Source organism: Sorex fumeus, unplaced genomic scaffold (assembly GCF_029834395.1).
Source record: "Sorex fumeus unplaced genomic scaffold, SorFum_2.1 ptg000015l, whole genome shotgun sequence".
Classification (NCBI taxonomy): Eukaryota; Metazoa; Chordata; class Mammalia; order Eulipotyphla; family Soricidae; genus Sorex; species Sorex fumeus.
The window spans coordinates 23,167,238-23,183,982 of NW_026606072.1; the positions used below are offsets into that span (position 1 = coordinate 23,167,238).

General features: G+C 37.2%; 1 protein-coding gene across 3 annotated transcripts in view; it reads right to left on the minus strand.

Annotated features, from left to right (window-relative positions):
* Window positions 1–11,878: 11,878 nt before the first annotated feature.
* Window positions 11,879–16,745, minus strand: part of PARP8 (poly(ADP-ribose) polymerase family member 8) — a 187,647-nt gene continuing 182,780 nt past the window's right edge. For all 3 annotated transcript variants that reach the window (XM_056112111.1, XM_056112112.1, XM_056112110.1), the window contains exon 27: window positions 11,879–12,211. In XM_056112111.1, coding sequence (XP_055968086.1) covers window positions 12,109–12,211 — 103 coding nt within the window. In that variant the 3' untranslated portion in view covers window positions 11,879–12,108. The remainder of the gene's footprint in view (window positions 12,212–16,745) is intronic.

The following is a 16,745-nucleotide window of genomic DNA, read 5'->3' on the forward strand; positions in this document are numbered from 1 at the left end:
TCACCAAAACTCTTCAGTGCCACCCTCGAGAACATCATGCGACGACTGGAATGGGAAAGCATGGGAGTGAAGATAGATGGTCAGCAACTACACCACCTCCGCTTTGCTGATGACATCGTTCTAATAACACCAAACATTAGCCAAGCGGCACAAATGCTGAACGACTTTGACCATGAATCTGGAAAGGTCAGACTACAGCTGAATCTTACGAAGACAATGTTTATGAGAAACAGCCTTGTTCCTAACGCTCCATTCACTCTCAACAGAACCACCATCTCCAAATGCAATAGTTATATATACCTAGGTCGAGAAATCAACATGATAAATGACCTGGCACCTGAGTTGTGCAGGAGGAAGAGAGCGGCTTGGAATGCCTTCAAGAGCGTTGAAGAAATAACTAAAAGGACAAAGAACCTCCAGCTACGAGCACATCTCTTTGATTCCACTGTTCTTCCTGCATTAACATATGCCTCAGAGACCTGGACCCTACGAAAACAGGATGAGAACTCTATTCGGTTCTCTCAAAGAGGAATCGAAAGAGCTATGCTTGGAATATCACAATTCACTCAAATGAAAGATAGAATCCGGAGTTCTGATCTTCGTCAACGCTCAAGAATCAGGGACACTGTCTCATTTGCCAAGACATCAAAAATCAGATGGGCTGGACACGTAATGAGGTTTACAGACAACCGCTGGACTAGAGCCATTACTGATTGGATTCCACGGGACATCCAAAGATCACGTGGACGCCCACCTACAAGATGGTCAGACTTCTTCGTCAAGACCCTGAATGATCGGTTTGAGGCTCTGCATGTTCCTAGAACGAACAGATACCATTGGGCTACGCTAGCACGCAACCGGGATGAATGGAGACGTTACTGGCACCCGTTCGAGTAAATCAATGAATAACGGGGATTAAGTGATTAAGTGATACTTTATGTTTGATGTCATGATTTAGGGGTGGGTAAGCAGGGGAGAAAAAACAGTCAAATCGCACAGCGGTAGGGCGTTCGCCTTACACGCGGCCAACATGGCCGACCCGAGTTCGATTCCTCCGCCCCTCTCGGAGAGCCCGGCAAGCTACTGAGAGTATTCGATATGCCAGACACAGTAACAACAAAGTCTCCAATGGAGACGTTACTGGGCCCGCTCGAGCAAATCGACGATCAACGGAAGGGCCTTTACCTCGAGCAAATGCTAAAATGATGGTCAGTTTCTTAAGAGATTTATAATGAACATCCGTTTCACACTGAAAATATGAGGGGTTTTGGATGTGAGAACAGATTGAGGGCTAGACTTTGGAAATGGGGAGTTAGGCTGTCATGGGCAGAGAGAAAAAAATGCATGTGGGGAGGTGACTAGCAAGGGGATCCTTCTCTGAGCTGCAAAGAATTGCAAATGGATTTAAAATTGAATGAAGGATTGAGGTGGCAGTGGTAAAAAATGTGGCTGGAAAAATGAGTGAAGCAGGGTTAGAAAAATATTCTTTGAATGATGAATTGGGAGACTTTGAAGTAATTCAAGTAAGAGTTGTACAAAGTCAGAAAGATCACTTAATTTTTAACCCTATCTTGAGCCAACTGTCGTATCTATTAGCATAGCTAGCAGATATCAAAGAATAGGAGAGTACATTATGACTATTAATACTTTACTATTCTGAGTAGAAGCTATTATACTTACTCGAGGTAGGCTGCTGAAGGGTGATGATATGACCTACATAAAAATTTGAAATTGATTCACAGAAGAGTTAGAAAAACTTGAACACACTCACAAGGAGGAATTAATATGTTCTGATGACTAACTGGAAGTTGGGGATTGAGTGTTAGGACATGGTCTGTCTCTTGGCTGGAATCTTGGTCTGTCTCTTGGCTGAAAGATGTGAGGGTCATGAGCTGAGTACAAGAGAACAGAGTTTTAGAAGATGGAGTCACTGGTTGGAGTTTGAGGTACCCTCAGAACATTCAGGAATACATGTTTGATTATGTTTTGCATATAAAATTGAAGCTGAGGAGGGGAAAGAAATAAGAGCTGCCAGTCTGGAATCATCAGACAACATGGAAGATAAAAACTATTCACAATGGATAGAATTTCCAAGTAGAAAATACAGTAGTATGCCACCATCCTGCAGATTTATCTTGCATGTTCCCTAGGCTCGCACTGCCATATAAGTACCGTGTGCTAACCGATTGCGCCACTGGGGCTCCCTAGGCCACAGTACCTTGTGTACATGCTCACATACACAGACATGCAAATATATTGCGTATCCATAAATCCTACATATACAGACACACTAAAACATTTAATGAATTGGGAAATTATAATTCATATTAAGTAATGAGACTTACTAAATTGTTGTAATTTCATACATCTCAGTATTTGACAAGTCTGGGTTTTACAGGTGGAGGGTTAGGATTTTGCAAAACATGTTTTCCTGTCCAGAATACTACTATTCTGTATGTACCCCCCAAAATTTAAGTATGTGTTTAGAATCTTCTTGATGTAGAAGGAAGATTACCAGGCCATTATCTCAGTTCTTTCTTGAAGTCTAAAAGGAATAGGAGAATCTAAATGATCTCCAACAGAAACTCTAGAGGAATATTATTGTCAATTTATATATTTTGTTTGTTTTTGCTTTTTGGGTCACACCCAGTGAGGCACAGGGTTTCCTCCTGGTTCATGCAACCAGGAATTACTCCTGGCCGTGCTTGGGGGGAGCATATGGGATGCTGGGAATCGAACCCGGGTCGAGCCGCATGCAAGGCAAATGCCCTACCTGCTGTGCTATCACTCCAACCCCATATTGTTATATACTAAAATAACTGACGCAGTAACTGGCTTTGTTCTCAATGTTGCTTTTCCTATATTCTCTCCTATTCCATCAATCTTTTTCCTTAGTTCCATTCCTATAGACTTTCATACACAGAACAACTGCTTTAAGTAATTTTGAGGAAGTTCACTTTCATGATGTCACTAACTCCAGGCTCTGAACAACTTTCCCATTGCAATTGCATGGAGAGCAAACTCCTTGACTCCAGATTCTCTAGACTAAAACCATATCCAGACTATGTGAAACAACTTAGTCACTTGTTTTGGCCACAAGCATTGGTTACTCCTGGCTCTATACTCAAAAATTGCTTCTGGCAATGTTTGTGGGGCCATATGGGATTCCAGAGATGGAACTTGGGTCAGCTGCATGCAAGGCAAGTGCTGTACCTACTGCACTATTGCTCTAGCCCCAAACTATTTAATGTTTCCTGACAGTTCTTTAAGCAATCAGACATAACTCTTCATTGACTGTTTCACAGGTCTCTTGTATTTATATGTATTAGCAGCCTAAGATATTAACAATAATAAACATTTATTAAGAAAGAACACTGATGCTTAGAGCAGAGTGATGCCTTTGTAAACTAACATCTCACCTATAAGAAACAAACATTGGTTAGCATATTTCATGGAATTATTTTGAAGAAAAAAGAAAATAATCTGGTTTTAGCTGTTTCTAAATTATGATGGACTGCATAAAATAAATCCTATTATAATCTTCTTTTATTTGAAATTAAAGAATAAATAATTTTTAAAGATGTACATATCGGGGCTGGAGTGATAGCACAATGGGTAGGGCGTTTGCCTTGCACGCGGCTGACCCGTGGACCCAGGTTTGATTCCCAACATCCCATATGGTCTCCCGAGCACAGCCAGGAGTAATTCCTGAGTACGGAGCCAGGAGTACCCCCTGTGCATCGCCGGGTAAGACCCCCCCAAAAAAAATAGAAAAAAAAGTACATATCTCATATCCTTGAAAATTTAAGTGTTCAGCTTCACGCCCTACCAAGGTCATGAGTTGCCCCCCATGATTGGCTCTCCAGCACGGCCATGGCTCCAGAGGTACAAGGACTTAATGCAGAGCCCAGCAGCTTGCAACAGAAAAGTGAATGAACTATGCCTTATTTCACAGTACCATGCCTCCCCAGGAGGGAAGGGGTGTCGCTCCCTTCCACTTTTTTCCCCCTGGGCAACAAGATGGCGGCCACCTTGGAGCTTTTTGGAAAGCCAGGTATGAGCCAGCGGTGATGGGGCAACTGCAACCTCGTGGGAAGGGGGGTGCTCGTCCTTCATGCCCTACCAAGGTCACGAGTTGCCCCCCACGAATGGCTCTCTGGCACGGCCATGGCTTCAGAGCCACAGTAACCAATCTCATAATTATCTGGCTCTTGACAGAAATCCCTTCAGACTTAATAAATAAAATATCAGAAATCCAAAATCATGCGGCTGCTATTGTGGCCGCACATCATGTGGTTCTCATAACCAACTGTAGAAAACAAATTATTTCACAATGCCTTTTCAGCAGTTCTGATTGTTGTGTGTAAATTCTAAACAATAATGGTGCATCTTTTGTCAAAATAATGAATGTAATCAAAGTAGATAGAGAGTTAAGTAGAATTCATCCTACTCACAGGCACTGGGAGGGATGGGAGGGGGGTATATTGGGGTTCTTGGTGGTGAAAAATAAGTTCTGGTAAAGGGAAAGGTGTTTGATCATTGCATGACTGAGACTTAAACTTGAAAGCTTCGTAACTTTTCCCACAGTGATTTAACAAATAAATTTAAAAAAAGAAAAAAATTAAAAAAAGAAAATTTCAGTGTTCATTATGCACATTTCAACTCACTACACTGTCACTGTCACTGTCACTGTCCTCCCGTTGTTCATCGATTTGCTCCAGCGGGCACCAGTAACATCTCAAACAAATTGTGAGACTTGTTACTGTTTTTGCCATATCGAATATATCACAAGCCATTTGCCAGGCCTTTGCTGTGCGGGCGAGATATTCTTGGTAGCTTGCCAGGCTCTCTGAGAGGTGCGGAGGAATTGAACCTGGGTCAGCCACGTGCAAGGCAAATGCCCTACCTGCTGTGCAATCGCGTGTGCTTTGCACGCAGCCCACCCAGGATGGAGAGATTCCTCCATCCCTCTCAGAGAGCCTGGCAAGCTACCGAGAGTATCCCTTATGCCAAAAACAATAACAAGTCTCACAATGGAGATATTGCCAGTGCCTGCTAGATGAACAACTCACTACAATTTGAAATAATTAGAGAAAACTTAAAGTTGGGGAATAGAAGGCCCTATAAAGAAACACATTTTCAAGACTTTCAATATTATCTCTCCTTTTAAAAATCAGCACATATAACTTTAAAAAAAGAAACTTCTCATTGCCAGATTATTAGTGGTCCTTAAAAGGGGGTGGAGAAACTTAACTCCACTGGGGTGACTGGGAAACTTAACCTGCAAAGAATTAACTCCTGCCAAATTGCATAGGGAGGCATTTCTTTGGGAAAAGGAAAACTTCCAAAAGTCAGTAAGATTGAAATTTGAGACCTGGGGTACAGCTCAGCAACAGAGCTTGTATGTGTGAAGTTTGATTCTCAACCCTCCCTCCACCCCCCGCTGCACCCCCGGTTCCAGAAGAAAATAAAAGTAAATAAAACTGAGCCAGGGAGAGTGGTGAAAGGGTTGGAGCATGTGTTTGGATGTGGTATGCTGGAGTCAATCCCACATGGTCCGCTAGGCTGCTGGGAGAAAACCCAGGCACCTACAGGCATGGCCTCCCTACTGCTTCTACCACACAAAAAATGAGTTTTAAGGGAAAAAACATCAGCAAAATTTGGTTGAGAAATGACAAACTAAAAATGAAGTACTTTCAGACGTATAAGTAACAAAGCAAAAACAGAACAAATCAATAGTTATATTCAGCATTATAAGTATTAAAACTATATGGTTAGTCATTTGAACTTGGCAATATAATACTTATTGATACTAATTTGAAAATTAAAATAACATATATGGTAGTTATTATTTCAACAAACAGTCATGAGAAAGTGTATTTATGAGAGATAAATAGATTCACTCAAGATGTGAGTTCTGGGCTGGAGAGATAGCACAGCGGGGAGGGCATTTGCCTTGCACGCGGCCGACCCGGGTTCGATTCCCAGCATCCCACATGGTCCCCTGAGCACCGCCAGGAGTAACTTCTGAGTGCAGAGCCAGGAGGAACCCCTGTGCATCGCCAGGTGTGACCCAAAAAAAGCAAAAAAAAAAAAAAAGCAAAAAAAAAAAAAAGATGTGAGTTCTATTCCTTCATATGCACTTCATCTGTGAGTTGTATTCACATGCGATTTTCCTTCCATCTTTGATTTTAAGGCCTTGTACTCAGACCAAAGAGGATCTATTAGGCATCACGGGTCCTGCTAATGGAATGGATTCTTCACAATTCTGCCCCATTTACTATGATGTAGCTGATGTTTCTCCTCTAATCTTTGTTCATATTTATCATCTTTTCCATTCATCTTCTTGGCTTTGAGATATACACAAATTATTTCCAAAATTAGTTTTCCTTATTTTGCCAAATAGACTAAAGACTCCTTAAGGTCAACACAAAATTTAGTGTTCTCTATCCTTTATACTGATTGCAAAAATTTATACTAGACTCAGAGAAAACATTTGTAATAGTTCAATAAACTTAAGTTTTCTAAGCATTATTTTACTGATTTGAGCACTGTAGCACTGTCCTCCCGTTGTTCATCGATTTGCTCAAGTGGGCCCAGTAACATCTCCATTTTGAGACTTGTTACTGTGTTTGGCATATTGAATATGTCACGAGTAGCTTGCCAGGCTTTGCCATGCAGGCGAGATACTCTTGGTAGCTTGCTGGGCTCTCTGAGAGGGGCAGAGGAATCGAACCGGCTCGGCTGCATGGGCTCCGTGCAAGGCAAACACCCTACTCACTGTGCTATTGCTCCAGCCCATTTTACTGATTATGAAAAAATAAACTTAGTTCTTTATATTTGCTATTTATGTGTTTAGAGATCTGTATTTATAGACATCTTATATAATGAGCACTAGCACTATAGCACTATCCTCCCGCTGTTCATCCATTTCCCGAGCGGGCACCAGTAATGTCTCCATTGCAAGACTTGTTATTACAGTTTTTGGCATATCGAATATGCTATGGGGAGCTTGCCAGGCTCTGCCAGGGGCAGGATACTCTCGATAGCTTGCAGGACTCTCTGAGAGGGATGGAGGAATTTAACCCAGGTTGGCCTCATGCAAGGCAAATACCCTACCCACTGTGCTATCATTCCAGCCCTTCACATAATTAATGACAAATATTTTATTGAAGTGATTGATTTTTTAGGTTTTTTTTTTTAAGGGGCCATACTTAGAAGTGATCAGGACTTACTCTTGTCTCTGTGCTCAGTGATCATTCCTGCAGGGGCTCAGGGGACTGTATGTGGTGCCGGGGATCAAATCTTGTTCACCGATATGCAATATAATTACCCTACCTATTGTACTATATTCTGGACCTTACAAAATGGTGCCTTAAAAATCTCATTTCATAATTGCTAACTAAGTCAAAAATACCTAGAAAACTTAGGATGGCTTATTTGAAATTCTCCTTTTGATATGGCTAAGAGTTTTAAGTAGAGTACACACACAATGTACAAAAACATTTGACTCTATAGTTCTCATGTGAATTTGAAATTAAAATGTCAACATATAACCAATTTAACATATTGCAGCTACATCGACAAATACTAGCAAAGTGAGTTTTCCTCATTTATTCTTTATTATTTTTGAAGCAAAAGTTGGGTTTCATTTATTATAGTAGTGGAAAGGGAAACATCATTTTTAGAGTTTGGTAAAAATTTCAAATATCTAGTCCCCAGCACCAAGATTCATAGCAGAAGTATCTAAGGCCTAACCGAGTTTCAAAATAGTGCCCGCATATACCATACTTGTTGAACAAATTCAGATTTATTCAAAGTAAACATTTACATTGGCTACAATGTTAGAACTATTACAAAGCTGGATAAAAGAGGCTTAAGTAGCAATAGAAAGCAAGTGCAATAAAAAGTGAATAGAGAAAATATTTGGCCTTAGTGATCTCTTGGCAGTATTTACATTATGTACATATTGTTAAATATTTATAATAACTCTAAGGCACCAAAGGCTAAATAGCAGGTTGCAGTACTACTTTGTGCACAGAAGTCAAGAAATATTTTGCAAAGAAGGCTGTGTAGTTAAAGAAACATAGGCATATCTAATGGTTACATAAAGGATTGGCTGCAGATTTTAAAATCTCTCAAATAATACATTATATATTGGGCATATTGAAAAATTATTTTTAAAACATTAAATTATGTTGACTATGTAAATAAGCAAGCACTATTTTAACTGCCTTGCTGGCAATGTGTAATGTAATCTGTTCTTCAATACAGCTTTTCACACTCATGAATATGTTTTGTCTAAAAGCTACTTGAAATTCTTTTTGACCTACAAAAACTTATCCTAATATATTGTATTGTCTATAAAATTCCCAAGAAAAATTTACTGGGTAATAATATACATCAAATCTATATATAATTTGACAAAAATTTAGCAGATATTAAATGCCAAATTACTTGAAATTCTGGAATAGCATATGGGCATTTTAATCCTTCAACTGTCTAATGTGGGCAATTATTTTGGCTTTAAAGTGTGGTCCTAACATTGGCTCATGAGATAACAAACCTTAAAGGAAAAAATTATTTTAAAAGTTTACAATTTTACCCTCATTACATGATTCATTTAGTACTACATTATTCCCCACCAGAGACTGAATAACCAAAAATCTATACTTTCAAGAGGTGACTTAATATATATGGGCATATATATAATTTCAGATTGACTGTTGAAATTTTTGTGACTTCTTTTATAACATTTTGTTACTTTCAATGAAAACCCAATTTACCTAAGCAATTACTTTCCTGAGGTAGTGCTATAATGTAGAATTCAGCAGGACAGTAGAATAATGTGATATTTTAAAAATGTGCTTGAAGTGCCACCACAAAATCCATCCGTTTAGATGGTAAATAAAGACTGACTGAGCCCTCATGACATTCAATTACTATATGGGGAAGTCATTCAGTTTATGACAAAGATGATGAGTCTTCCTTTAATATTTTCTAATACTTTCCCATGCCCTAAGGCAAGTTATGGTATCGAAGTATAAAGTACTGCTAAAATTCTTTCAGTGGTATTAAAGATTTATGAGCTTTCATATTAAAGAGTTCCTTATTTATTTTCAGCAAAGGGAACAATAATTGAGGGATTTCTTTTCTAAACTAAGTTTTTCAATGAGGAATATTTGAGCTTTAACAACACTTTTGGTTGGATTCCTGTATTTGATAATAAGATTAAGGATGGGACACTCACACACTTATTTAAAATTACTATTTAAAAGTAAATTTCAGATTCAAAACTTGGCTGAAATTTATTGAACAACATAAATTAAAACTGTCCCGATATAATGAATCCTAAGGCAATGAAGCGCCTCAACAAAATGCATTTTACAGTTCCAGGTGATAGTATTTTCTATATATATTATTATTGTTTTACCTTCCCAAATATCCAATCAGTTATTCTTTTTCACAGTGGACAATTAAACAGGAAAAACTATTTAAAGTGAAATGTTTATAAAGACATTAATGTTAGAAAATGTAGAGTTAATAATTAAGGGTAATTTTTTTCAAGAAGGAAAATAAATAATTTTTTAGAGACTATTAAAGAGCATGGCTAAACAAATAATATAACTATTACAGAACACAAATTAATATACTTCAGAAGATTATATAATACAATAAAATGTAATGTTTGAAATAATCAAGTAAGTCAACAGATATTATTACCTTAAAATGGTAATGAACCAAGAATGATAATAAAATTTAAACTTCTAAATTTTAAGGACCTGGCTTGCATTTTGGAAGCATAATATCCATTTCAAAATGTTGTGACTAAAGTAAGATTCCTTGGAAATAATGATAAGTAATGGTATACTACAGCACATCAAAAAGTACAATGAAAAGATTGGCTATACTTGAAACATTGAATTACGATGGATCTGACATCTGACTTTTGAAATAAACAAAATAGGTCATTCTGCATTGCAATAGCATTAGAATACTTTTCATTTTAATATACTTATTTTGTCGTAAAAGATGTCTATTGCTCTGTACTATTTTAGTGGCCATTAACTACATACTTTTTTTGTTCTCTTGGTAAATTTTCTTTTATTTATGAGTTGGCAGGACTTTGTAACAAACTTCCAATACTATTCTCCTTGTAGATCACTCACCTGTTAAGGAAAGCACTAATGACCAGGTTCAATGGTTTTAATATTCTGCTCAGAGCCACTCTGGGGAAGTTTTGAGGGTGCCACAGCTGCCTAATAGGTGGGGTGCCAAGATTGTAACTCCCCAATCATATAGTACACCTTCAGATTTATGTCATAAATGGACTGACCAACAAAATTTATTTGAAATAATTTTGTATTTAAAAATATTTATAAAAACATAAAGTGATTTGGGAGACTTGAGGAGTCTTAACAGGAAAAAACTTATAGTCTTCTATTCCCAGATTCAAATATGTACTCACAGATACCAAAAAGATACCCTATATTGGCCTTTTCATGCCAGTATTAGCCCTCAGTCTGGCTTTGAACTCGGAGGCACAAATCAGGACATATGAATGTTTTAAGTGGATTCTATCACAATGATTAATATCCCAACCACATCAAGTCTATTTTTGTGGAAATAAATGGATGATTAATTATTTACAATATAAGAACAAGTAATTCATAAATACTTCCGAAGTAACAATGCTTAACAATTGTGTCTGACCTTTCTCCTCACCTTCAGTGCCAACGGAAACAGACGCATAAGTTATTACATCGTACTTCAAAATGATGATACATTTTAATTTTTTCTTTCCAAATAAATTAGAATTTGATATGAGACTTGATTCAAAATTTGAACAAAGTGCAAGATTCACTAATTAGAGTGCCTTCATGAATGTCCTATTCCAAAAACATCACATAGGAAAATCAACACTGTCAATTAAAACGTGTAAATGAATCTAAAGAACTTTTAAACTCAGAAAACAGAAATGGTTTAATGAGCACATGATTCTTGAAAGAATGTTTGAGAGCTGGTGCTATTGTTCAGTATAAACTTATTTGTGTTCTTTTAATATAAAAGAAACTTCAAAGTCTGTCTTTTTTCTCAATATGAAAAAATAAGCAGAAGTATTAATGAAAAATATAAAAATGCTGGTGTGGAATAAATAAATTAAAAATGTTTCATTATAGAAAATAAAAAATATATACTGCTTGATTAAATTCTGAGGACTTTCTTTTAAAGACAATCACTTGAATATGTTTATTCCACCATGGCATCTATGTTCCACAAATTGTGACTTTTAGATAATAGTGCCAATGAGTTTAATATTTACTGATGGATAAATTCTTTAAACAAATAGAAAAAAATTATTGCAAATATTTTCAGTGAACGAATGTGGCAAAGTTGGCTCATATCTTATTTTATTCATGTCAGTATTTATCACTTATTATTATTTTCTTTTCATGGAAAGAATAGATTTACTGAGCTGTGCCATCTTTTGTTAAGAACATTTATGTGTAGATAATACATATGCATAATCATATTTTTCATATTTTATGCATTAATCCATACACATGTATGACATACTTTGGGGCAAAAAACTTAATTGACTTTTATAAGAAAGTAAAAGCCGAGGAGAATAGGAAACATCCCTTCCCAAAATACTTGAATATACATACCACTAATTATAGCACATCAGAATGTGCCAACACTTATTGCAAGGTATCTTATAGGTTTAGATGCCATTATAAAACGTTCTCAATTCTATTTTGGTAACCTAAAATGTTGATATATAATACCAAATGTTCAATCAAAGAGCTTAATATAAAAATATCAGCACAAAACTGTTTTTTCAATATGTTTATTGTGTGAGCAACCCAAACTTCAGTTTAAGTGCTGCTGTAATTTTATTACTAGATTCCGTAACCCTACAAGTGATAAATTTTATACCATTTTAGGTATTATTAAGATACTTAGAAATGCTAAGAAAAAAATCAGTATTCAAAGGGTTAATCTTGTTTATAATAACAATAAATTATTTTGTCATCTTCTTCAGTTCAAAATCCAGCTTTGAACCCGAGGAAGGTTTTCAAATCATGTTAATTAAATGGTTGTCCTTTAACCAGTAGCAGTTTGATTACCAATTACTCGCAGGATCTCTTTGTGAATGCCGCCTTCTTGTGTGTTAATATTTGCATCTCCAACTTGACCATCTTCGTAGCTAAAACACAGAACATAATATGTCATAAAGGGGCATTAAAAAGGCATTCAAGTTGCTTAGAAAATCCATTTGATCGTAAAATATAGGCCCCAGGGAATCAACACTAAAAGAACTATATTTTCAATAGTATTCAGTAACGTGCCCATGTTATAAAAACTACAACGGTTTTCTTGTGTCACGATTTTCCTCGTCTTTCTTTTTTAATTTTCATGATTTTAGCTCTACATAGCACACAGGCGAGCTACACGAAGCACCCCAGTGTCTTTGGCTTTGTAAATATTCCCTACAGCTTTTGTTATTTTTACAGTAGCCTACTGGGAAAGAACATAACTCCAGTTTTATAAGCCCTAAATTCTGGACTTTAAACTCCTTCTACTTTTTCTACTTCACTGATTTACTTTCTGGTCAATGAGACACTCAGAATTCGCTTCCTGCCCTGCTTGTTTGCCACTTTTGCCTTCAAATTAACATTCTTTCACCATCAATACTACATTTCCCCCACCTCTCCCACCAGTTGTGGTACTTAGTTTGACTAGAACACATTCTTATTTATGCTGGCACTTCAGATAAGAATGCAAGTCAGCTAAGTTTAGCTAAGCAATTCAAAGGGAAAAAATACAACATTAAAAGAGAGCAATTACTAAGTCCTTTAGAAAGAAATAATTACATCTTAGAAGATAATTCATTTCCTCAATTAAACTTATTCGGGCAATAAGAATTTCCTAAGAATGAAATTTTGATCTTTGGTGATAATATTCAGTAGAAAAGGTGATGAATTAATTTTACTTCATAAAAATGATTTTAAGAAAGAAGCTTTGGAGAAGTGGTAATTACTTCAAAATAGATAACCAGGGTTAAGTAAGCAGGACCTCGAAGATTAATATGTGCCACTGTCTTTTCCTCACTAGACTTAAAGTCTCCTGGAAGAGCAGAATAAGTAAAATGAAGCACATGATATAAGTCATGAAAGATTAGTCGGTTACATAATCCACTGCTTAAAGCGCTAGTGATAACTGCATTTATATTAAGTTTAAATTCTTATAAAATGACCCATGGTTGAATGTTTACTTGGTTAATTCTTACAATACAGTATTTATCTATCTACCATTTACACACACACACACACACACACACACACTCCACATGTTTATATAAAACCACCCAATTATGAGACTAGAGAGAGAGAGAGAGAGTTCCAAGGGCTGTAGTTAGACCCCTAACACTGCAGCCCAAAATCCAAGCACTTCTGAACCTCCAGGCCTACAGAACTGGGCTGCATATTGTTAGAGGTGATCTGAGAACTGCTTGGGAGGCACTGCCAAGAAAGCACCCCATGGAAAAGAACAAAATACATAGTACAGTTATATTTTATCACAAGATCGAACAGAAGTGGTCTAAGAACCACAGAACATGCAGAGTGAAACACTTTAGAATTATATAAATAAAGCCAGGTGCTTTGTAGCACTGTGTAAAGTTGTATTTATAGGGCAATTAAATATATTAGTCCTGCTTTTTTGCATAAATCCTGGTTACCCATTAGACTGCACGTAAATTAAGCTACTTAAGTCAATATGGGGAGAAAACCTATCTTAATGACATGGCCCAATGGTGTTTTACTCAATCAGGCTAACTCCCCTAGGATTTAGATTATGCAAAACAGAGAAAGACTAAATAGGAGGATCAGAGCGGGCAGCTACATTGAAAACCATGGTGCTTTGAAGGAAGAGGAAGATCTTGGTATTGTTTTGGGTTCTTGATGGCTTCTAAATTTCTGATGCTAGTCCACATATATTGAACTCTAAACTTCCTAATATACATTTATGTTTATTTTTGGGCTGGAGCAATAGCACAGCGGGTAGGGTGTCTGCCTTGCACACAGCCAACATGGCCGAACCGAGTTCGATTCCTCCGCCCCTCTCGGAGAGCCCAGCAAGCTACCGAGAGTATTCGATATGCCAGACACAGTAACAACAAAGTCTCCAATGAAGACGTTACTGGGCCCGCTCGAGCAAATCGACGATCAACGGGAGGGCCTTTACTTTACTTTACTTTACTTTATCTTCACAATACAGTCAGTACCTACCAAGTCTTCTACCCAAAACACAACATTAAGAAATGCTCAATCAGTATCCAGCCTACATTCTATCATCTCCATTATTTTCAACTTAGGTTTTGATTAAATTTTATCAAAAATGCAAAGTTTTCACTTTTTTAAAATCAATTCACTGAACTCATTCTTCTGACATTTCTGGAATGTACTGAACACTGGTTGTGTGTGGCCTCCTAACTAGATTAATTCAGACAATTCCATTTTCTGTATCTCCAGAATATGATAAAATTATCTCCATACTTTCTAGTTAGTCTTCTGGTAATGAATTCCTCCCAATCTCTTTTATTACTTCGTTTTGCTTGACTCCCATTTCAATGCGGGTTTTATTCACAATTTCACTGTTCAGTCAGTGTTCTTTCTTTTCATGACAAACTCTAAATTATTTCAATCTTTTTCATTGTTTTAACTATCACCGATATGCTGATTTCAGAAACTCTACCTCTACATCTTTCTCAACAGTTTTCCTATAAAAAACAACAAACAGTAATGCCAAATCGGACTTAATTTTTTGCCCTATCCTCTTCTCTATCAGTACTTATCATCTGCCTATGCACAGTAAGAAAACTTCATTCTTCCTTGTCTGAACACAATAAACTCCCAAGATATCTGATTTCTGTTTTCTTAATTATTCTCTAGGTCAGTGTTTAGGTCACCCAAAGGGTTAGAGTGCAGCCTCCCTATACCTCGCCATCATTTGCTCAAAAGATGGGCCTGAGGAAGCAGTAGCAGCCTCAAGTACAATGCAGTGGGGAGGGGAGCTTGATGTTTTCTTTAAGAATGTGGATTTCCAGGGGAGCACTGAGTAATCAATCTTTTAAGAGTTGCTGTCAGGCAATATAAATTTGGGAGCCTCTGGTTTAGGCTCTCATTATCAACCATTTATATGAGTGATTTTCAGATTATAGGTTGAAACCAATTAACAGGATCTGAAATTTATTTAAGTTGTCCAGGCTAGCATCTTAAAATGAAATTAAAATGAGGGCCAGAGTGATAGTACAGCAGATAGGGTGTTTGCCTTGCATGTGGTCAATGCAGTTTCTATTCCAGGCACCATATGTGATCCCCAGGCTGACCCCAGGAGTGATACTTGAGCACAGAGTCAGGCATAAGCCCTGAAAACTGTTTGGTATGGCCCCAAGACCCCCTGCTGCAATGAAACTACAATGAGGAAGAAAAAGAGTAAGATACACAGTACTAATTGTATAAGACAAATCAAGTATTGTTTTCTTTTTCCAAATAATGTCAAACACATTTATTTTGTTGTGAGGAAAACTGACTTGTAATAACTCTTACTCTTGGAATAACATGATGACTGATCTATAGTTACTCTTCTCCCATCATCCCTCCTTTCAGACTATTCTCAGCCTTGCCAGAGTAATAAAAATGACCCTCACTTCATTTACAAAATAAAACCTAAAGTCACTGGCATGTGAACCAGAGTCCTTCATTAACAATCTAAACTTCCTCTCCAGGAATGTCCCATCACTCCCTCCTCTATTTCCCAGTCAGACAAACGCTGTGTTCTCACCAAAGATTACACATTTACTGATATTTAAAAAGCATTGAAGTTAATGCAATAGAGAGAGATTTATATTCTTCAAATAAACTACAAACTTAAAACAGAGCATAGAAGGAGGAGAGAGCAAGGTGTGTGGGTGAGAGTTGAGGCTGAATATTAAGGAATGTGCCTGTTTTCCATTGTCTATAACAGTGAAAAGAAAAAAAAAAACAACAGTTTGAGTTAGAGAATAATAAAATTGTTAAAGACATTTAGGGGTCTTCAATTATGAAGCATATATAATAATCAAATAAAAACTAACATTCGATTTGGTCAATAGGCAAGTCTTAGATATAAGAATTACACTTGGCATTGCAATATGTAAGGGTTAAACTGGTTTTGCTTTATTCCCCATATACTCCTTTGGCTTAAGAAATTACTTATCTTGATGTACTATTTCAGTAGTGGGAAAGTTAGAAGCATAAGCAGGAGCATAAATAGCTTGCTATGCAGGTAGCTAAGAAGCTGACCTATTTGGGAACTAGGCAGTGATGAATGGACCATAAATCGTAAGCTAAGATTCAGAGTAGAATAGAAGGACCCAGACCAATCTGTTATTTAGGTGGGAAGGGGCCACCAAACAATTCGCAAATTCATAAATCCTCTACGGAAGCTAAAACAGAATGTACTAAACACAAAGATTTTTAGCAACTGCGGATGATTGTTAGTCCCCCTCTATGTACCAGTGGGTGAGGTATGGCGGCCAATTGAAAAATTCCATTCATTTTTTATAGTGGATAAGTTGTTTGCCTTGCACATGGCCAACATGGTTTTGACCCCTGGCATCCCATATGGTCCCCCAACCACCACCAGGAGTGATCCCTGAGCACAGAGCCAGGAGTCATCACTTAGAATTGCGGGGTGTG